This window comes from Carassius auratus, unplaced genomic scaffold (assembly GCF_003368295.1).
Source record: "Carassius auratus strain Wakin unplaced genomic scaffold, ASM336829v1 scaf_tig00217322, whole genome shotgun sequence".
In the NCBI taxonomy this organism is placed as follows: Eukaryota; Metazoa; Chordata; class Actinopteri; order Cypriniformes; family Cyprinidae; genus Carassius; species Carassius auratus.
Window position 1 is genome coordinate 1 of NW_020529001.1, and position 22,500 is coordinate 22,500.

The following is a 22,500-nucleotide window of genomic DNA, read 5'->3' on the forward strand; positions in this document are numbered from 1 at the left end:
AGCGCCAACGATGCAAACTGAAGCACAACATGGACAGCAGATGGTATAGCACAGGCGTTTACTTCAAATCAAGATTGCATTCATAAAAAAAAATGAAGATTCACAAGTCAACTGGAGCGAACCAAAGGTTACTCACGCTGGAGAAATTTTCATTCAGCCTTTGGAGATCCTCCAAGGTAGCGTAGACGGAGAAGTTGCCAAAGTTCTTCTCCAGCCAGTCAGCGCTGCTTGTAGTATTGGCAAGACAGGCAGGATCTGGATTGAACATTGGGGGAATTAGACAGAACACCACTGAACTGGCGAAACACCCATGACAAGCCGAGACGCTGAAGGATGCCTAAGGAACTACAGCATGACGGGTGGCAACTCAAGACATTGACAGGGCTTAAAGTACCTGGTAGGTCATCTCTCGAGAGGAAGGGATTGACAAATTCAGTGAAGACGACCCGTTGTTGCCCCACCTCCATGAGGGACGCTTGACGACTGAGAGCCTGCACCCTATTTCGGGAGAGATCGTCGGCCGTTAAGGATTGCACAACTCCACTCCCCTGACTACCACTTCGGGATTTACAGAGCACTGAAGATACTTACACAACTTGGAGGTGTCGCAACTGAAGTTCTTGGAGCTAAGGCAGGACAGGAAGTCCCTGGAGACCGCTGGCAAGAATGGTCTCAGCCTTCCCTGGAACCAGTCGCTAATGAAGCTGACATCCGTCAGTTGAGCGGCGCTGAAGTTGTTGACTTTCACCTCTCCGATGGCATCGAGAATACTGGACTCAGCCTGATGGCCACTGAGGTTCTGTGAAAGCAAAGGGACACATCTCAATGTAGAGCCCAGAGACAGCACTTCATCTCCTGTTCCAGCAAAGCCGGGGTGTCACTCACCTTGTTGGAGTACGCTGACAGAGCAACCTCCAGAACTCCCGCGACTTTCTGGAAAAAAAAGCTTCCACGTCTCTGCGCTGCTGTTCATGCTCGGCACTTTGCAAGTCAGCAGCGTGACGAGAGCATCAGAGGACAGGGATGATGCGTCCTTTAAAAGAGTGGACAGATTCGTGCAGTCAGAGAACCAGGACTCTTTGCAAATACAGGCATTCAGGTGCACCGTTCATGGAAGACTTACCGATGAGCAGGCATAATTAGAGATGGTGAAGTTGCACAGCTGATCCGAGGAAGGAGGCTGGCTCCCGGGTCGACCACTGCAAGGGACAAAACCATGTTATCCATTGTCACCACTTTAAAGCCTATCTCTGTTCTCAGCAGGCACCAAACCGATACTCACCTGTTGACACCACTACACAGCTTCACCTCTGCAAAGCAAACAAACATAAAAAAACAAAAGATGAGGTCTAGAATTTACTAGCCATCTCATGATTTTATCACAAACTGATGAAAATCTATCAATCGCAAACTAGCATCCTGTGATCTGACTCACCATCCACTATTGTCTCTTTGCACTGGTGAGAAGGAAGACAAGGCAAGAAAATATAAGAAAACCATCACGTACAGCTTCTAATGGGCTTGAACTGTACCCATAACCTATGTACGATAATGAAGTACTTACGAAACCCACAGGACGAGGAGGCGTGCAGCCTGAGGAGAAAACCAAGACAAACAAGATTTCTGTCAATGGGAGGCCACTTGCAAATTGCTTACATTCACTTGCATTTGGTAAGAACTCTTTTGGTTGACCAAAGAACAACACTGCGATCTTTACGTATTTGAAGAGAGCTGGTCAGGCCATACCTTCTGGTGGTGACTGTCGAAGTTCGTCTATGCTTGACTTCAGCTCCGCTCCAACTGCAGATGGGAGAACCACCAAAGCGTTGTCCAGGCCTTTCAATCTGTGGAGACGTGCAAAAATGGAAAAGCTCAACATTTACGTCTACTCACTGAATAAAGACAAGAAACCAAGGGAGCCGGATTGTTTACATTGCATCGTAAGAGTCGCAGGTGAGGTTGGCGGGGATCACCACCAAAACTGAAGGACGGAAGCTGGCCAGCAGGACCACGAGATTAATTTGGAACCACAGCTCATAGTCACTGGTTTGGAAGAGAGGGAATTTGGGAGCCAGAGCCGTCAAAGTCAGGTTCAGTATTGCGTCCCGGACGTCCGCGTTTGTGATGTAGGCGATGTTTTCCTGAGAGGGGAGGGTGGGGGAAGAGACACATTCAGCACCACGATAGGACCCTCTAGAACAACCTGCTTGCTCGCAAGCAGCACATTCTGGGTCTAAGCCATTATAGATAAATTGCATTAAAAAGGGGGGATAAGTTGAAAAAAGACTCACCTCCTTGCTGACCTCCACGAACGTTTCAAAGAATTTCTCTAGCTGCTTCTCATCTGGGGCTCTCAGGATGCTGCTCAACACCTCCTTCACCACGGTCACATTTTCAAGAGAACCGGTGGACGGATCCAACAGGAGCTCTGCTTTCTGGTCAGGTGACAGGGATTCCAAAGCTGCCAGCTAAGGTGAACAAAACCCATACACAAAGCAAATAACGCATGACTGTTGGTGACTTGCGGTCTTCCCAAAGACATAAAAAAAAAGAAACAACCAAAAATCACTTCCATTCAAAGGTTACCTTAAAGCTGTGTGAAAGGAGAAACATAATAAAAATAGGTTATTTACCCCACTGATGTTCAGCTCCTTGAGGTCTGTGTAATTGGCCACCGTGGAGAATAGACCCAAGTTGATGTCAAGCCACTCAGCATCGTTTCCGATGTCCTTTCTGCAATCTGTTTTTCAAAATAGGGGTGGAAGAAGATCAGCCTGTGTCGGTGCGCTGCTATGAAGCAGACACACAAAAACCCTGACATGTCAGCATAAACAAAACCAGCAACGCACGCCACCCGGCAACATAGAGGTGCCGGGAAAGCACGTCCTGGAAGGTCTACCTGGACTGTTGAATCGGACGGCAAATTGCTTCAGGTGCTCCACCAGAACCCTGGTTATCTCCTGCCTCCTGGTGAATGTCATTTTGTAGAAAACATCTCCCATTCCCTCAACGCTGCAACAGAAAGTCACAGAAGGGTGTTAAGGTGGGCATGTCGATGAAGATCGACAAGGATCCTTTCTCCACATTCAGGCACTCACATCACATGGTAGTTGGTGCAGTTGATGCCAGCTGTGACCTTAAGCAGCATTTCTGCGGTGAAACTGGGGAGGACAGGGATGAGCTTCTCAGTGAACCACACTTCCCAGTCATGAGCCACAAATTCCGGGAACTTCAGTTCAATGATCACGAATGTTCGGTTCATTATCACGTCTCTCACAGCGGGGGCGATATCGGGAATCTGCAGGGATAAAACACCGGGAGCGTTAATGGCACTGCGTGAAAGTAGCGTTCTTTGGGCTAGTCTTCGTGGCTTCCACGCGACCTCTGTCAGACACTTTGACTCATTGACTTGCCTCAGGAGATGCGGTTAGAGTCGTCAGAAACTCCTCCACGTTCTTGAAAGCATTGCCATTCTCCAGGCGGTCAAACACAGCGACGATCTGATTGGTGTTGTTCAACGCTCCGGAGCTCAGTGTCAGTTCAGCTACTTGGCTGGGGCTCAGCAGCGCCAACGATGCAAACTGAAGCACAACATGGACAGCAGATGGTATAGCACAGGCGTTTACTTCAAATCAAGATTGCATTCATAAAAAAAATGAAGATTCACAAAGTCAACTGGAGCGAACCAAAGGTTACTCACGCTGGAGAAATTTTCATTCAGCCTTTGGAGATCCTCCAAGGTAGCGTAGACGGAGAAGTTGCCAAAGTTCTTCTCCAGCCAGTCAGCGCTGCTTGTAGTATTGGCAAGACAGGCAGGATCTGGATTGAACATTGGGGGAATTAGACAGAACACCACTGAACTGGCGAAACACCCATGACAAGCCGAGACGCTGAAGGATGCCTAAGGAACTACAGCATGAAGGGTGGCAACTCAAGACATTGACAGGGCTTAAAGTACCTGGTAGGTCATCTCTCGAGAGGAAGGGATTGACAAATTCAGTGAAGACGACCCGTTGTTGCCCCACCTCCATGAGGGACGCTTGACGACTGAGAGCCTGCACCCTATTTCGGGAGAGATCGTCGGCCGTTAAGGATTGCACAACTCCACTCCCCTGACTACCACTTCGGGATTTACAGAGCACTGAAGATACTTACACAACTTGGTAGGTGTCGCAACTGAAGTTCTTGGAGCTAAGGCAGGACAGGAAGTCCCTGGAGACCGCTGGCAAGAATGGTCTCAGCCTTCCCTGGAACCAGTCGCTAATGAAGCTGACATCCGTCAGTTGAGCGGCGCTGAAGTTGTTGACTTTCACCTCTCCGATGGCATCGAGAATACTGGACTCAGCCTGATGGCCACTGAGGTTCTGTGAAAGCAAAGGGACATATCTCAATGTAGAGCCCAGAGACAGCACTTCATCTCCTGTTCCAGCAAGCCGGGGTGTCACTCACCTTGTTGGAGTACGCTGACAGAGCAACCTCCAGAACTCCCGCGACTTTCTGGAAAAAAAGCTTCCACGTCTCTGCGCTGCTGTTCATGCTCGGCACTTTGCAAGTCAGCAGCGTGACGAGAGCATCAGAGGACAGGGATGATGCGTCCTTTAAAAGAGTGGACAGATTCGTGCAGTCAGAGAACCAGGACTCTTTGCAAATACAGGCATTCAGGTGCACCGTTCATGGAAGACTTACCGATGAGCAGGCATAATTAGAGATGGTGAAGTTGCACAGCTGATCCGAGGAAGGAGGCTGGCTCCCGGGTCGACCACTGCAAGGGACAAAACCATGTTATCCATTGTCACCACTTTAAAGCCTATCTCTGTTCTCAGCAGGCACCAAACCGATACTCACCTGTTGACACCACTACACAGCTTCACCTCTGCAAAGCAAACAAACATAAAAAAACAAAAGATGAGGTCTAGAATTTACTAGCCATCTCATGATTTTATCACAAACTGATGAAAATCTATCAATCGCAAACTAGCATCCTGTGATCTGACTCACCATCCACTATTGTCTCTTTGCACTGGTGAGAAGGAAGACAAGGCAAGAAAATATAAGAAAACCATCACGTACAGCTTCTAATGGGCTTGAACTGTACCCATAACCTATGTACGATAATGAAGTACTTACGAAACCCACAGGACGAGGAGGCGTGCAGCCTGAGGAGAAAACCAAGACAAACAAGATTTCTGTCAATGGGAGGCCACTTGCAAATTGCTTACTTTCACGTGCATTTGGTAAGAACTCTTTTGGTTGACCAAAGAACAACACTGCGATCTTTACGTATTTGAAGAGAGCTGGTCAGGCCATACCTTCTGGTGGTGACTGTCGAAGTTCGTCTATGCTTGACTTCAGCTCCGCTCCAACTGCAGATGGGAGAACCACCAAAGCGTTGTCCAGGCCTTTCAATCTGTGGAGACGTGCAAAAATGGAAAAGCTCAACATTTACGTCTACTCACTGAATAAAGACAAGAAACCAAGGGAGCCGGATTGTTTACATTGCATCGTAAGAGTCGCAGGTGAGGTTGGCGGGGATCACCACCAAAACTGAAGGACGGAAGCTGGCCAGCAGGACCACGAGATTAATTTGGAACCACAGCTCATAGTCACTGGTTTGGAAGAGAGGGAATTTGGGAGCCAGAGCCGTCAAAGTCAGGTTCAGTATTGCGTCCCGGACGTCCGCGTTTGTGATGTAGGCGATGTTTTCCTGAGAGGGGAGGGTGGGGGAAGAGACACATTCAGCACCACGATAGGACCCTCTAGAACAACCTGCTTGCTCGCAAGCAGCACATTCTGGGTCTAAGCCATTATAGATAAATTGCATTAAAAAGGGGGGATAAGTTGAAAAAAGACTCACCTCCTTGCTGACCTCCACGAACGTTTCAAAGAATTTCTCTAGCTGCTTCTCATCTGGGGCTCTCAGGATGCTGCTCAACACCTCCTTCACCACGGTCACATTTTCAAGAGAACCGGTGGACGGATCCAACAGGAGCTCTGCTTTCTGGTCAGGTGACAGGGATTCCAAAGCTGCCAGCTAAGGTGAACAAAACCCATACACAAAGCAAATAACGCATGACTGTTGGTGACTTGCGGTCTTCCCAAAGACATAAAAAAAAAGAAACAACCAAAAATCACTTCCATTCAAAGGTTACCTTAAAGCTGTGTGAAAGGAGAAACATAATAAAAATAGGTTATTTACCCCACTGATGTTCAGCTCCTTGAGGTCTGTGTAATTGGCCACCGTGGAGAATAGACCCAAGTTGATGTCAAGCCACTCAGCATCGTTTCCGATGTCCTTTCTGCAATCTGTTTTTCAAAATAGGGGTGGAAGAAGATCAGCCTGTGTCGGTGCGCTGCTATGAAGCAGACACACAAAAACCCTGACATGTCAGCATAAACAAAACCAGCAACGCACGCCACCCGGCAACATAGAGGTGCCGGGAAAGCACGTCCTGGAAGGTCTACCTGGACTGTTGAATCGGACGGCAAATTGCTTCAGGTGCTCCACCAGAACCCTGGTTATCTCCTGCCTCCTGGTGAATGTCATTTTGTAGAAAACATCTCCCATTCCCTCAACGCTGCAACAGAAAGTCACAGAAGGGTGTTAAGGTGGGCATGTCGATGAAGATCGACAAGGATCCTTTCTCCACATTCAGGCACTCACATCACATGGTAGTTGGTGCAGTTGATGCCAGCTGTGACCTTAAGCAGCATTTCTGCGGTGAAACTGGGGAGGACAGGGATGAGCTTCTCGGTGAACCACACTTCCCAGTCATGAGCCACAAATTCCGGGAACTTCAGTTCAATGATCACGAATGTTCGGTTCATCATCACGTCTCTCACAGCGGGGGCGATATCGGGAATCTGCAGGGATAAAACACCGGGAGCGTTAATGGCACTGCGTGAAAGTAGCGTTCTTTGGGCTAGTCTTCGTGGCTTCCACGCGACCTCTGTCAGACACTTTGACTCATTGACTTGCCTCAGGAGATGCGGTTAGAGTCGTCAGAAACTCCTCCACGTTCTTGAAAGCATTGCCATTCTCCAGGCGGTCAAACACAGCGACGATCTGATTGGTGTTGTTCAACGCTCCGGAGCTCAGTGTCAGTTCAGCTACTTGGCTGGGGCTCAGCAGCGCCAACGATGCAAACTGAAGCACAACATGGACAGCAGATGGTATAGCACAGGCGTTTACTTCAAATCAAGATTGCATTCATAAAAAAAATGAAGATTCACAAAGTCAACTGGAGCGAACCAAAGGTTACTCACGCTGGAGAAATTTTCATTCAGCCTTTGGAGATCCTCCAAGGTAGCGTAGACGGAGAAGTTGCCAAAGTTCTTCTCCAGCCAGTCAGCGCTGCTTGTAGTATTGGCAAGACAGGCAGGATCTGGATTGAACATTGGGGGAATTAGACAGAACACCACTGAACTGGCGAAACACCCATGACAAGCCGAGACGCTGAAGGATGCCTAAGGAACTACAGCATGACGGGTGGCAACTCAAGACATTGACAGGGCTTAAAGTACCTGGTAGGTCATCTCTCGAGAGGAAGGGATTGACAAATTCAGTGAAGACGACCCGTTGTTGCCCCACCTCCATGAGGGACGCTTGACGACTGAGAGCCTGCACCCTATTTCGGGAGAGATCGTCGGCCGTTAAGGATTGCACAACTCCACTCCCCTGACTACCACTTCGGGATTTACAGAGCACTGAAGATACTTACACAACTTGGTAGGTGTCGCAACTGAAGTTCTTGGAGCTAAGGCAGGACAGGAAGTCCCTGGAGACCGCTGGCAAGAATGGTCTCAGCCTTCCCTGGAACCAGTCGCTAATGAAGCTGACATCTGTCAGTTGAGCGGCGCTGAAGTTGTTGACTTTCACCTCTCCGATGGCATCGAGAATACTGGACTCAGCCTGATGGCCACTGAGGTTCTGTGAAAGCAAAGGGACATATCTCAATGTAGAGCCCAGAGACAGCACTTCATCTCCTGTTCCAGCAAGCCGGGGTGTCACTCACATTGTTGGAGTACGCTGACAGAGCAACCTCCAGAACTCCCGCGACTTTCTGGAAAAAAAGCTTCCACGTCTCTGCGCTGCTGTTCATGCTCGGCACTTTGCAAGTCAGCAGCGTGACGAGAGCATCAGAGGACAGGGATGATGCGTCCTTTAAAAGAGTGGACAGATTCGTGCAGTCAGAGAACCAGGACTCTTTGCAAATACAGGCATTCAGGTGCACCGTTCATGGAAGACTTACCGATGAGCAGGCATAATTAGAGATGGTGAAGTTGCACAGCTGATCCGAGGAAGGAGGCTGGCTCCCGGGTCGACCACTGCAAGGGACAAAACCATGTTATCCATTGTCACCACTTTAAAGCCTATCTCTGTTCTCAGCAGGCACCAAACCGATACTCACCTGTTGACACCACTACACAGCTTCACCTCTGCAAAGCAAACAAACATAAAAAACAAAAGATGAGGTCTAGAATTTACTAGCCATCTCATGATTTTATCACAAACTGATGAAAATCTATCAATCGCAAACTAGCATCCTGTGATCTGACTCACCATCCACTATTGTCTCTTTGCACTGGTGAGAAGGAAGACAAGGCAAGAAAATATAAGAAAACCATCACGTACAGCTTCTAATGGGCTTGAACTGTACCCATAACCTATGTACGATAATGAAGTACTTACGAAACCCACAGGACGAGGAGGCGTGCAGCCTGAGGAGAAAACCAAGACAAACAAGATTTCTGTCAATGGGAGGCCACTTGCAAATTGCTTACATTCACTTGCATTTGGTAAGAGCTCTTTTGGTTGACCAAAGAACAACACTGCGATCTTTACGTATTTGAAGAGAGTTGGTCAGGCCATACCTTCTGGTGGTGACTGTCGAAGTTCGTCTATGCTTGACTTCAGCTCCGCTCCAACTGCAGATGGGAGAACCACCAAAGCGTTGTCCAGGCCTTTCAATCTGTGGAGACGTGCAAAAATGGAAAAGCTCAACATTTACGTCTACTCACTGAATAAAGACAAGAAACCAAGGGGGCCGGATTGTTTACATTGCATCGTAAGAGTCGCAGGTGAGGTTGGCGGGGATCACCACCAAAACTGAAGGACGGAAGCTGGCCAGCAGGACCACGAGATTAATTTGGAACCACAGCTCATAGTCACTGGTTTGGAAGAGAGGGAATTTGGGAGCCAGAGCCGTCAAAGTCAGGTTCAGTATTGCGTCCCGGACGTCCGCGTTTGTGATGTAGGCGATGTTTTCCTGAGAGGGGAGGGTGGGGGAAGAGACACATTCAGCACCACGATAGGACCCTCTAGAACAACCTGCTTGCTCGCAAGCAGCACATTCTGGGTCTAAGCCATTATAGATAAATTGCATTAAAAAGGGGGGATAAGTTGAAAAAAGACTCACCTCCTTGCTGACCTCCACGAACGTTTCAAAGAATTTCTCTAGCTGCTTCTCATCTGGGGCTCTCAGGATGCTGCTCAACACCTCCTTCACCACGGTCACATTTTCAAGAGAACCGGTGGACGGATCCAACAGGAGCTCTGCTTTCTGGTCAGGTGACAGGGATTCCAAAGCTGCCAGCTAAGGTGAACAAAACCCAGACAAAATATATATAAATACAATAACAACAATTAACATGGGTAATTTTAAAATTTACTTACACTGGAAAAATTTCCATTCAGAGTTTGTAGATCCTTCAATGTAGCATAGAACGAAAATTCACCAAAATTTTTCTCAAGCCATTCAGCACTGCCCATAATTTTAGATTGACATGCAGGATCTGGATTGAATGATGATGGAATTAATCAAAGCACCCTTGAATTGTGAACTTTTGTATATTTAATGGTTTTATTATAACCACTTTTCATAAGTAAGTATCATGAGTTCTGTAACAGGTTTGAATCATTTCATTTTAAAAACATTTTCACTGCACCTGAAATTTGTCTGGACAATAATGGCTTAATGAATTGGGTGTAGATGGAGGTCTTTGATGTTTCATTGATCAGATTCACCTGCTGACTGAGTGTTTTGACTCTATTCACAAAAAAAATGTTTAAAGATTATCCACAATTTCAATTTGTTTCTCTGTAACAACAGTGTATTCAAAATTTTGACTCATACATTGTCTGGTAGCTGAGACACGAAAAGTTTATCTTGCCCATGTTGGATATAAACTCTGTGGTAATGTATGGGAGAAGTGGAATAAGCCTGACACCGATCCATGACTGAACAAACTCCATGTTTTGAGCATTCTCTGCAGTCAGTGTGTGTAAAGCACCAAAACTGTCAGCAATGTCCTCGATTGAAGAAAGTCCCTAAAATAATAATAAACGTCATTTTGCATATCAATTCTATGATAATTGACTAACAGCGTCCAGGCTGATTGCATGTAGTTCTCAGTGTTCACTGATATTGAAAGAAATAAATGATGAACATTTGATGGGTTATATGATTGCAATCGTTAGGGCAAATATTTCAGAAAATCAGAGATAAAAATCGTTAGATAGAAATAAAAAAGCAAAAAGCATAGCAGGCAGTTGATGTTTTCAAGCAAAGGTTAAATAGTCTTAAATGTATTTTTCTTACAAGGTGAACCATAACATTTAGTGTTGATGCAATGATCTTTCCAAGCTCAGTTTGAAGCATGTGACGTTTTTCTTGAGGCAAACTTGCTGGACTGTTGGATATACATTGTAGATGGTGTATAGTGCCATCCACTGCATTTAAAATCTAAATATGAAAACACAAAAAAACGGTTCCACAGATGAATAATTAATTTGAACAAAAAGCTGGTATTATAATGCCAACTAGATGGGGACATTTCAGAATCTTTCTTCCTTTAGCTACTGCAACCATGCATTTTTGCCAATACAATTAAGTGAGCAATATTTTTGTTTAATTGTTTATTTTTACACAATGAGTCCGACAAAGAAAATGTATAATCCATACAGAAATTTGATTTTACCATCGGGACAGTCTGGGATTACATAAACAGACAGAAACTGAGACAGACTAAAATCATAAGAGCTTTGGCAGCATTTGTATGATGTTTGGAGAAGTCAACCTACAAATCTACAGTGATGTAAAATAATTTTAGGCACTTATCAGTTAACATTTATTAATTAAATAAAATGATTTGGTATGCCCACGCATTGCGTTTAGAACTGATTTTGACCTAGCTATGGTACGTATTAGGTATCTTCAATTTCTTAAAGATGTTGTCATGTTCTGTCTTTTTTTTTATGATTTTTTTTTCTCTTCCTATTATCCCAGACTAACCTAAGGATGGTGAAATATGTGTGTGGATAAGGCTTTCTTTTGCTATCTGTGGCAGACAAAAATCTCACTGGATTATTATAATTATCAGCTAAATGTACACTGCTCTTTAAAAACTTGGACAGTGTTTTTATTTATTTATTTCATTTTTAAAAGAAATGAATGCTTTTAACAAGGATGCATTAAATCAATCAAAGGTGACAGTAAAGACATGTATAATGTTTAAAATAAATTCTGATCTTTTGAAGTTTCTATTAATCTGTGAATCCTGAAAAATAAAATGATAGATTAATATTGGGCAGCAAAACTGTTTACAACATTGATAATAATAAGAAATATTTCCTGAGCAGCAAATTACATTTTACTATGTATTCACATATAAAACAATACTAATGATTTTCTTTTAACAGTATTTTTGAAAAACACATGTAGCCTTGATGAGCGGAACAAAAATCATTACATTAGCATTCAGCAGCTTTAGTCTCAGAACAATAACTATTTACAAATCCGAGCTCTCTGATGTCCACCATATGTATCCTACATTCTACATCCTAATGTTGTAAACTTTAAACACATGTAGTTCCAGCATGTGTCAGAACTTTTCACCTGAACTGTAAAATTCACAGGAAAATCAAGTTTGCTATATGCAGATGCTTCACTCTTTAATCCATATATTTGTATGTTCATTCACATATACAATTTATTGTTGTTCTTAAAAAGCATGCAATTTATTCTTACTGCCTGATTCTAAGTAACTGTGTGTAGGTGCCTGCTGTGTCAGGTTTTTAATAATGTCACAACAGAGAATTGTTTTATAAGAGGGAGCTGTAGAAAGAAAGCAGAGAGGAATCACTCACCAGAGAGCTGAAGTTTTTCAGATTATTCAGATCACAGCTGGCCAGAGTTTGATTGCTGGATCTACTGTAACAGTAGGAAGAAAATATATTTGGTTGAAATCTGTAAGCTAACTATTATGATACTATGCACTAGTGTTAATTAAGTACTCACTCAGTAGTGAGACTGCATGATCCTGTTTCTAGGAAAAAACATAGATATGTATTTATTAGTTTGCTATACTAAGATTATTGAGAACGTTTGCAGCATATTCTTGAACTTGAACTTGAACAGTGTTTCTTCTGGTTTCTGACTGCATCACACAGCACAGAGACGGCACTCATAAAGATATTCACTTAAATACCGATGAAATCTCACTGCATCCTTTGACACGGTCAGTCACAAATCCTCAACAGGGCAGAAAACTGGGTACCTGTAGGGCTTTCTGAGACGGCTCAAATGTCCTCACTGGCCTTCCCACAAAGGCCATTACACAGCTGCAACTCTTACACAAGTGGCTTACTTGTTTATAAATCACTCAATTAATACATATACATACATATATATATATATATGTGTGTGTGTGTGTGTGTGTGTGTGTGTGTGTGTGTGTGCGTGTGTGTGTCATTTCTGTATTCTTTTCCTTCCTTGTTTTTTTTATACGTTTCAAATCTTTTTTTCTTGTATTTCTTATTATATTTCTTATTTCTTTTAAAATCTCTTTCATAGATTTTGTGTATGCCCATCTAACAGAGCCTTTGAGCAAATAGAGGGTAAATCGCTTCTTTTCTAAAGCAACACTGTCCAACAGCGACACCAGCAGATGTAGGTTGAGCGTTCAGAGAGATAGAGAGATTTTTTCTCCTCCATTGAGCGCGTTGCTCTTCCTCCTCTTCTTCTAGTCAGTCTTTTCTGTTTCGCGGACCAGCTATAGCACGCGTTAGCGCCCCAAACAGGACTAGAGTACAGTGCAAAGCCTATAAACGCGGAAGGCCGCGGCAAACAGAGCGGGGCGGGGCTACACGTGTTGCTCCGCCCCCTAACAGACGTTAATATTCATCAGAGTGAAATGCAATAGATCATAAAGACGACCTGAGAAAAAAATTATAATAAGTAAATAAATAAAACTATAAAAGAAAAAAATAATAAATAAAATGAAAATAAAAGTTTGCACAGAACATTTGATGACTCTACTGAAAAGTAAAGAAAGTATGACAACCAGGCCTAATGTGTTTAATTCTATCCACTAGGGGCGCCACCTTATTATAATTGGTCTCCTCAGCAGATTGCTTTTGCATATATGTGCTGTACTATAACAGATCTCTTTCATACATACTTCATACATTGCAGTTTACTCTGTTAGGCATGTGTCTTTGAGTACTGTCATGCATGCACAAGATGTTGCATTTATGTTTAATAATCTCACCATTTGAATGTGTTGCATTGCACTGAAAGAAAAGCAGGTAATATAAAAATTAGTATTTTACATTATGATACTAAATGCCTCTTTGAACAATAAATAATTAAGTATCAAGTTATCTGGATTTTACAGATTTGTAAGTATACACTTTGATTTTGTAAAGACAAGTATGAAGCACAATATGGAGTCACTTCCTCTTGGGGTTTCTCCTGACTCACCTGTGCATTGCCCAGAGATGCAGATGTTGCTGTGGAAGGACGAGAAGAAAATATAATCAGTGTAATCATCTTATGAACTTACAGGAAGCACTTTCATTTTAAAAACATTAATTCTGTATTAATAGCAATTAAGCAATAGTAGGTATTGGTTCTTGAGTTACAGAAACAGTTATTGGCTGTGCTTCAGTTGCAGTAGACATTATTGTTTGTGTACTTGCAGAAGTTGTTGATACTTCTAAACTTTTAGGTAGAGCAGCCCTAAAATTTCCAGTTGCTGTAGAAAATAAAGCTATTGAAATATCCGGTTTTGAACTAGTCATAGTTTGTGCTCCTATTGCTGTTTTACCGAAGACTGTGGACGGTTCTACAGTGCTCAGTACTTCAGCTGAAGACGAAAGCTTGATTGTGCTGAAAGTTTTTTATTAGAAGTAGTTGTGGTTGTTGTTTAAACTTTGTTTTAGAAGATATAGTAAATAAATGTGTTAGCATTGCAGGTGTTGTATCACTAGTAGTTTGTGAAGTTGTGTTCGCATCGAGAGTATTTGGTACTACAGATGTGGTAAGGAGAGTTATTGTTGATCTTGCAGATGTAGTAAGAAAAGTAGTTATTATTATGTTAGAGGAGAGGATCCAGATGAGCAGACTGCCATCTTCAGCTGGAGGGACTGAAGCAAAGCCGACATGAACAACAGACTTTCCAAGGACATTACCATGTTGATAACATTATTGGTTAAGTTGCGTTGTCATGTGATGAGTCTATTTATCATGTTTATTTGATAAGAATGTGCATGTTGATTTGTTTTGCTATATATGGTTTATGAGCACACAAATTTGTATAATGACATGGGTTAATAAACATAATAAACATGGTTTATGAGGTTTACATTTCCTGTGTCCCCTGAACTAAACAGTGTTTTTTGACATTTAAAAAATGCCTGTAGTTTTTTGTGAGGGGATAGATTTAGATGTAGAGTTAGTGTAAGGGGATAGAAAATACAGTTTGTATAGTATAAAAATCATTACATCTATGGAGAGTCCCTGTACACAAATGCAAGAACATGTGTGTGTGTGTGTGTGTGTGTGTGTGTGTGTGTGTCTGTGTGTGTGTGTGTGTGTGTGTGTCTGTGTGTGTGTGTGTGTGCGTGTGTATGTGTGTGTGTGTCTGTGTGTGTGTGTGTGTGCGTGTGTCTGTGTGTGTGTGTGTGTGTGTCTCACCCATACAGAGGGCAGACAGCAGTATTAGTCTGCGGAGCATGATGTCTTGTCTCTTCTTGTTTTTATTTCATATTTTATGCTGCAAGGGTGAAAACAGATGTATTATTCAACATACACTGTGAAAATCAATTTAAAATATGTTTCCATTTGGTGTGCCTTCACATAAATGTTTACAGTATTAAAGCTTATAACAGTGCTGTATAAACTTATTCTATGCAGAAGTTAGCACATTTTGCTCAAAAGAAACTCAGAGCTAACATAAACTGAACATCATTTCAGAATGATTTGTATTTGGGACTTTTGACACTGTGCTTCCCTTTTCAGTCGGTTACGGCCGATCTCAAACCTGCGAGTTTGGAACTGTGCACTTCACAAGCTGCTGTTCAAGATGTTGACACAGAAACACATTTTCTAGTTTGTCCACCCCCAAGATTAGTTTCGATTAGGAATCGATCTGAAGGATGCATTTCAGCACTCAAAGCTCTTTGTCTGTTATGAAGTCCAGCAGAAGGGGAAGGCAGTCTCTAAGCAGAGGATGTGGCCTGCTGGCTAGTGGATGCATCACCTTGGCCTTGCTGACAGATATCTGTAGAGCTGTGTGTGGGCAACTCTGAACACACTCGTTAGGTTCTATAGCCTTCATGTTCAACCACTATCCTCCTGTGTTCTTTCCTCAAACGGGTAGTGGCACTGAGAGACCCTAGTTCAGAGTCTGCTAGCTGCGTCTTGGTGCTTATTTTTCTCCAGAAAGTTCCCTAACTGGGCAAACCCTTTTGAGTTCTCCAGCACTTTGACATCTGGATGTGGTGGAGCATACTGCACTAGGCCTTCATCCGATAAATTCTTGAAAGCTGGTGTGAGACTGGTGCACATATGATACATACAGTTCAATAATTGATGATTATCATCACCGATATAAAGTATAACAATCTACTCCTAGGGACAAGTTAACACCTGATGGCGTTTCTTCTGGGCTATTGAGTTACAACAAATATGTTTTAGAAACACACGGTTATAACAGCCAGAGAAAAGACTAAGACAGAAATCAAGGGTCAAGAGCCCAACTAAAGCAAACACTGATCTCTAACATGGTTACTTCAAATGAAACAATAAATCAACATCTAGACCTTAGTTCATTCTCAATAAGATCTTCTGTAGACGTCTGACAGAAATAAAGTCAGTCTGGTTATTAATAAGTGGAGCTGGTGATGCTGTTTGTGGGGTTGTTTAATCAGATCTTGAGAGATTTCATGTATTTTATTTCAGTTGATTTCATCTAAGTCTGTGTCTGAAGTCAGTTGTAGTAGTTCTTGTGTTTCTCTTTTCTTCAGTGATTCTGTTTGTTAACAGCAGCTGTTCATCACTAATTCTCAATCAGCACTTAGTAATAATCACTTAATTACTTGAATGCAAAGTTTTAAAACTTACATGGTTTAAATCAAGGCAATCTATTTACTCAAACGGTTTGAGTAAAGTTTACTTATCGGGTTTTACAGTGCTATTTCTTTTGTCTGTTTTCTTAATTGCAGAATATTTATCATGTGCATCCAGTCCTTCGTGCTGTCTTTGCTGTAAACTGGTTTAAAGGGACAGAAGTGAGAGACTTATTTACCCTCATTTGATAAAACTGTTTTGAAAAAAATTATTTTACATTTAGAAATTTCTAGAATATCTGTTTCGGGTTTTTTGTTAGAGTAAAAACTTTTCCAAAATAAAAAAGTAAGTAAGTGAAATTTTCACTTATTTTCACCAGATCTTGAAGTGTTCCTGTAGCTCAGTGGTAGAACATTGCATTAGCAAGCGCAAGGTTTGGGGTTCGATTCCCCGGGAACACATGATAGGTGAAAAGTGTTAGCCTGAATGCACTGTAAGTTGCTTTGGATAAAAGTGTCTGCTAAATGCATTCATTTAATATTATTTAATTCAGTTTTACTCAATAAAATGTACTTTATTATTTATTTATTTTTTTTACTTAACTTAGTTAAGTAGATTTACTTAATTTCCAAATGTGTTAAATTTACTTGAAAAATGCTTGTGCAAAAACTTGCCAAATAAAAATTAAGTAAATTTACTTATTACTTTTTCAGTGTACTGCATCACCATAAAAAATTAATTATGCATGGTTAATGTAATGTAACAGTTAATGTAATGTATGGTAATTGTGTTATTACTCTTTACCTGTTGATGGCGCTGTCTTTCTAGAGATGTGTTGTGGATATAACCTGTTGGAAAAGACAAGAAGAAGGTTCAGTAAAACTGATAATCATGTTAATCTGTGGTCTCTGTGAATTATTGAAATACACATTCAACAAACACCACATGGTATCAGAAGAAAACCATGGAGCAGTTTAAGATTCGAAGGAAATGTGGCGGAAAACTGGTGAACGTGGATTCAAAAGTTTGACCTGTATCTCACTGCAACTGGCATTGCAGAGAAGAGTGACAAAGTAAAGTATGCAACTTTTCTTCATGTGGCTGGAGATGATGCAATAAAATTATTGATGATGATGTGGATGATTTTGAAGTGCTCAAAGAAAGGTTTAGTGAGTACTGTGAGCCAAGAAAGAAATCTGAGGCATGTTAAAGGCATGCCAACGAAGTAACACAAATGAAACACAAAAATCACGAAAACCAAGTCATCTGTCAGACAGCCGAATTCCAAGCACATAGGGAAAGAGAAGGAAGAATGCACAAGATGCGGTTATGTACATGAGCCAAGGAAGTGTCCGAAAAAAGGCAAAATTGGTAATGAGTGCTCGCGAAAGAACCATGTGCAAAATGCCAAAACTAGAAGGAAAACCAAGAAAAGTGGATAAAAAGTCCATAAGATAAAACAAGAAACTGCTGAATTGTTTATAGATACCATCGGAAGTGAGCAAACAGCTAGTAAATGGCTGGAACAAATGAATAAAGTCTCTACCATGGAAAGTGAAAACAAGAAATGGACTCAAGAATTCAGAATTAACAACTGTGTACTTACCTTTAAGCTAGGCTCAGGAGCTGAAAGCCACTGAAAGTAGCCATCGCACTAAAGGACAGGGTCCAAATGGAACTGAAACGAATGGAAGATCTTGGAGTTATTGTGAAGCAAACCGATCATCCACAAGATCTTAACAAAGCAATAAAGAAAGAACACTACCCATTGTGTACACTTGAAGAAATAGTAGCTGAGATGCCGAATGCCAAAGTATTCTCAGTGCTTGATGCCAATAATATGTTTTGGCAAATACAGCTGGATGAAGAGAGCTCCAAACTATGTACTTTCAACCCTCCTTTTGGAAAATACCGTTTTTTAAGACTTCCATTTTGCACAGTGTCAGCTCCGGAAGTGTTTTAAGTGTGCATTGTACAAACACTTAAAGGCTTAGATGGAGTCGTGAACATGGATGACATTCTGGTTTGGGGTGAAGACATGGAACAACATGACAAGAGACCAAGACAACTGCTAGATAGAACTAGAAGCATTAATCTAGTTAAAGTTAAACAAAAACAAATGCATGATCAGAATGAACGAAGTCAGCTATGTTGGACACATTCTGTCTGCAGAGGGGTTGAAGCCAGACAAAGAAAAAGTCATAGCAATACAGAACATGCCAGAGTCAGTGGACAAAGCTGCACTAATGAGGTTCCTAGGACTGCTTCAATATCTGGCTGTTCCAAACATGTCAGACATCAGTGCTGTCACATTTAAGGAAACTTCTAGAGGGTGATGTAGCTTGACATTGGGAGTCAGAACAACAGAAGAGCTTTGAAAAGCTGAAGTCACTTGTGAGCAACGCCCCAGTGTTGAAGTATTTTGATTTCAACAAAGAGATAATGTTGTCAGTGGATGCAATTGCTGGACTTCTGGGAGTAGTGTTGCTTCAAGATGGACATCTGGTGGGATTTGGATCAAGGTCTTTTACTGAGTGTCAGAAAAGATTTACTCAAATAGAAAAAGAGCTCTTGGCGATTGTCTTGAAGTCCCATCAGAATGTCTATGGTACAAGTGGAGACAGATCATAAGCCCCAGGAGACAGTGTTTAAAAAGTCTCTCCAAAAAGCTTTTGAGTTGAGGAGTCATGAACAACCCAGATCCTACTGTATGTGAACACCTTCAGGAGAAACCGGCGACACCTGGTGAAAACCAGAGGAATTACTTTCTCACAACCACCCTCTCTAGATCTGGAGGAGTGTTCTTCAGTAGACCGTGAGCCTGCAGATGATACTCCAGTGCAATCACCAGTAAAAAGACCTGTAACACCAAGAGTGGACCAGGAAGAACAGGTCAAAGGGTCACGATGTGGTCGACTGATTAGACCACCAAAACTCTATTCTCCATGAAAGCGTAGTGGATGTGTAAGTGCAAAGAGTTGTTTATATTTAGGTTATGAAACACAACACTTATTTAATTTATAGTTTGACATTAAAAAAAAAAAACAAAGCAAAAAACTAAAGCAATTTGTATGTGGTAATAGAAGAATGTTTGGATTAACATAAGGTATTATGTAAATTCTAAAGTTTAAACAATAGAAGTTGTGTTGTTTAAGTTGCTATGTGAGGAATATATTTCTTAAGAGGGGAGATGTAATGTAATGTATGGTAATTGTGTTATTACTCTTCACCTGTTGATGGCACTCTCTGTCTAAGATGTGTTGAGGATATAACCTGTTGGAAAAGACAAGAAGAAGATTCGGTAAAACTGATAGTCACAGTAATCTGTGGTCTCTGTGAAGTATTGAAATACACATTCAACAAACATCACAGTTAAAGTAGTTTTGCCATTCATGTCTCTTAAAATATCAGTTCTAAACAGGACCGGACCTGTGCAGGCTACTCGTGGTGGGCTCGTGCTAGCAGCGATTGCCTTACCGCCTGCGTTTTGATTGGCCAAATCAGTTTGGGTGAATGCAAACAACTTAAGTTAATTGGCAACCCTAATGACGATGTAATTATCTTTTGACTCCCCTGACAGCGGCACCCTGCTCAAAAAATAAATAAATAAATAAAATAACAAAAAAGTCAGTTATTGGAGATATGCAAACAAAAAATAACAGCTCTAAGAAAATGGATAATAGAATGCTCAAAGGTGTCACTAAAAAGATAAGTGCAAAAAAAGAAGAGAAAAAAAACACTGTAACAAAGTGAGCTGGGCTAAGGCATGAAACTCCAGGGGTGAAAATGGCACCCTGCCCTGTTTCTAAAAAAAAAAAAAAAAACCTTGTGTAAAACATATTGATCAGGGCCACAGAGCAGGAAGTGCTACAAAGAAGAGGTAAATCAATAAAGAGTTAAAAATCACAAATTATTGTTTTAAAATAGCATTTCTAGACCATCTTAACTGGTAATTTCAACTGATTTTTAATTTCAGTTACATCACTGCTTGCTTTTAATTCAGCAAAATGTGTCTAAATGTCTTTTGAAAAAGAACATGACTTGGACCATAATCTAGTATTTATAAAATTAAATAATTCAGTTAGTATTTAAGAATATATCCACTGCATGCACACAATTACAATGAAAGGTATGGGCATGCTAATTAGACGAACTAGCTAGCTAGCTGGCTAACATCTACAAATAAATGATAAAATGTAGAGCCTTTGTTAGACTATTTTAGGCATTTCATATTGCTCATATTTCTCTTTATAGTAATAAGTACTTGTCACTGTATAGTTGTGAGAGTAGCTCAGGTCTGGTCTCTTCAACAGGCTTTTAACAGATTCACTCTTAAGATACCTACATCTCCATTTATTTATTATCACAATTTATTTACTACTTATGTTAATTCTTATCAGTATTTATGCTATGTCATGTTATGTTATAGTAAAGTTTTGAAAAATCGGCATTTTCAGAATTTTTTCTGAAGGAGTCGGAAATCTAAAGTCCCACCCTAGGGCACCAACAGTTCCTGCGCCGGCCCTGCCCAAAGTGTTTGTTAATCTCTTCAGGAATGACTAATTATAATGTAAAGAAGTATGCCAGTCAGTCATTAATGTTAATTAAATAAGAATTTCAAAAAGAAAAATAACAAAATAAATAAATGACCTTTTTATTTCTGTATTGTGCTATATTTCTGTTAGTAAGTCACATTGAGCTGGAAAGCACATAGCCTTTTCTAACTGAATACATTTTTTATTGCACTTTAGATACAATTTACTGTATTTTACAATGATAACCAGTCATAATATAATCTATACCACCCCCCCCTCCCACACACACACACACACACTTTTTTAATATACACTAATCACACTAATATACACTAATAGAAAATTAAATCTCTGTGTAGTAGTTTGGTGAAGAAAGAAAGATTCACGCGTGCAGCTGATGATTGACGTCTCCATTCTCTGTCAGTAAATACCTCATGAGCTGTGATTTAACCCACTTACCTTGTCACTCCTCCGTATCCAGTTTAAGATAATAGCCTATAGCTATACAGAGCCTATTTTATTATTGTGTGTATTGGATAGTTTACTAAATCAAGTGGTCCCTTTTTGGACACTTTTTGTCGCTTTTTGTCACCGGACACTTTTTGTCATTGAAATTGCTCGGAAAAGTGTCCAATCAACCTGAACTGCATTACAGTATGTTTTTATAAACTCCAAATATTTGACTTATAACGTTGTGGCGAGTGGGGCGGGGCCGAGAGGCGTGGGAACGAGGAGTGAGGCCAGGTGTAGTGATTGGAGATGAGCTACACCTGCGCCCCACCGCCGGTCTCGAGTCCCACGTAGGAGATGGAAGGATATAAAACTGGAGCGACGACCGTGAAGGACGAGAGAGGACCAGGCCTGGGACATTGTTTTATGTTTTGGTTTTTATTTTGTGCGCACCAGTCGTCCGTGAGGGGCTGGTGCGCCGTTTTGTATTTATTTTGAATATTAAAATGTTTTGATTGTGCGCCGGTTCCCGCCTCCTTCTTCCCGATGATTACGAAGGTTGTATCGTTACAAACGTCATTAGATTTAACTTATAACTTCATTATAATTCTTTGTTAATACTGTAATAATTTAGTTATTTGTAAAGTTAATTGTAAATAATAATAAAAGTTCCTGTGGTCCAGTGGTAGAGCATTGCGTTAGCAGCATTGTGGGATCGATTCCCAGGGAACAGATACAAAAACACTAAGTTGTTTTGGATAAAAGCGTCTGACAAATGTAAATACAAATTTAAAGTTGTTTCAGTGTAGCATGTAGCACTGGTTGTAAACAGTGTTTTTGCCACTTAATATATTTTTGTGGAAACTGTGATACATTTTATTTTTCAGGATTCACAGATGAAAAGAAAGTTAAAGAAATCAGCATTTATTTGAAATAGAAAATCGTTTCAAACATTATAAATGTCACTTTTGATCAATGTAATGCATCCCTGCTCAATAAAAGTTAATTTAAAATATAAAAAATAAAAACTTTTAAATGGCTGTCACGGTTTCCACAAAAATACACCATTGATAATAATCTTCATGTTTCTTGAGCAGTAAATCATCACATTATTCTGATTTCTGAAGATCATGTGACACTGAAGACTGGAGGAATGATGCTGAAAA

At 41.3% G+C, this 22,500-nt stretch overlaps 1 protein-coding gene and 1 long non-coding RNA gene across 3 annotated transcripts; both read right to left on the minus strand.

The window, feature by feature from the left end:
- On the minus strand, positions 1 to 602 carry LOC113100660 (uncharacterized). Its single transcript, XR_003289757.1, has 4 exons — positions 592 to 602; positions 395 to 498; positions 137 to 255; positions 1 to 17 (listed from the first exon to the last, which is right to left on the minus strand). It is a non-coding gene; the product is annotated as an uncharacterized LOC113100660 (long non-coding RNA).
- Position 603: 1 nt separating this feature from the next.
- LOC113100659 (uncharacterized) lies at positions 604 to 15,054 on the minus strand. 2 transcript variants are annotated; one of them, XM_026265284.1, is made up of 48 exons: positions 14,976 to 15,054; positions 13,761 to 13,789; positions 13,549 to 13,570; positions 12,297 to 12,324; positions 12,146 to 12,206; positions 10,599 to 10,742; positions 10,134 to 10,327; positions 9,946 to 10,046; positions 9,674 to 9,792; positions 9,417 to 9,593; positions 9,058 to 9,266; positions 8,872 to 8,969; positions 8,690 to 8,718; positions 8,561 to 8,582; positions 8,409 to 8,436; positions 8,250 to 8,325; positions 8,013 to 8,159; positions 7,719 to 7,927; positions 7,522 to 7,625; positions 7,264 to 7,382; positions 6,977 to 7,144; positions 6,662 to 6,861; positions 6,463 to 6,575; positions 6,197 to 6,303; positions 5,855 to 6,031; positions 5,496 to 5,704; positions 5,310 to 5,407; positions 5,128 to 5,156; positions 4,999 to 5,020; positions 4,846 to 4,873; positions 4,687 to 4,762; positions 4,450 to 4,596; positions 4,156 to 4,364; positions 3,959 to 4,062; positions 3,701 to 3,819; positions 3,414 to 3,581; positions 3,099 to 3,298; positions 2,900 to 3,012; positions 2,634 to 2,740; positions 2,292 to 2,468; positions 1,933 to 2,141; positions 1,747 to 1,844; positions 1,565 to 1,593; positions 1,436 to 1,457; positions 1,283 to 1,310; positions 1,124 to 1,199; positions 886 to 1,033; positions 604 to 799 (listed from the first exon to the last, which is right to left on the minus strand). In XM_026265284.1, exons 1-48 carry the CDS (start codon positions 15,013 to 15,015, stop codon positions 777 to 779), a joined length of 5,160 nt encoding a protein of 1,719 aa, XP_026121069.1. In that variant the 5' UTR covers positions 15,016 to 15,054; the 3' UTR covers positions 604 to 776. The 2 variants fall into 2 exon arrangements, with proteins under 2 accessions (XP_026121069.1, XP_026121068.1); XM_026265283.1 differs by having other exon boundaries at positions 12,146 to 12,209.
- Between the last annotated feature and the right edge of the window lie 7,446 nt (positions 15,055 to 22,500).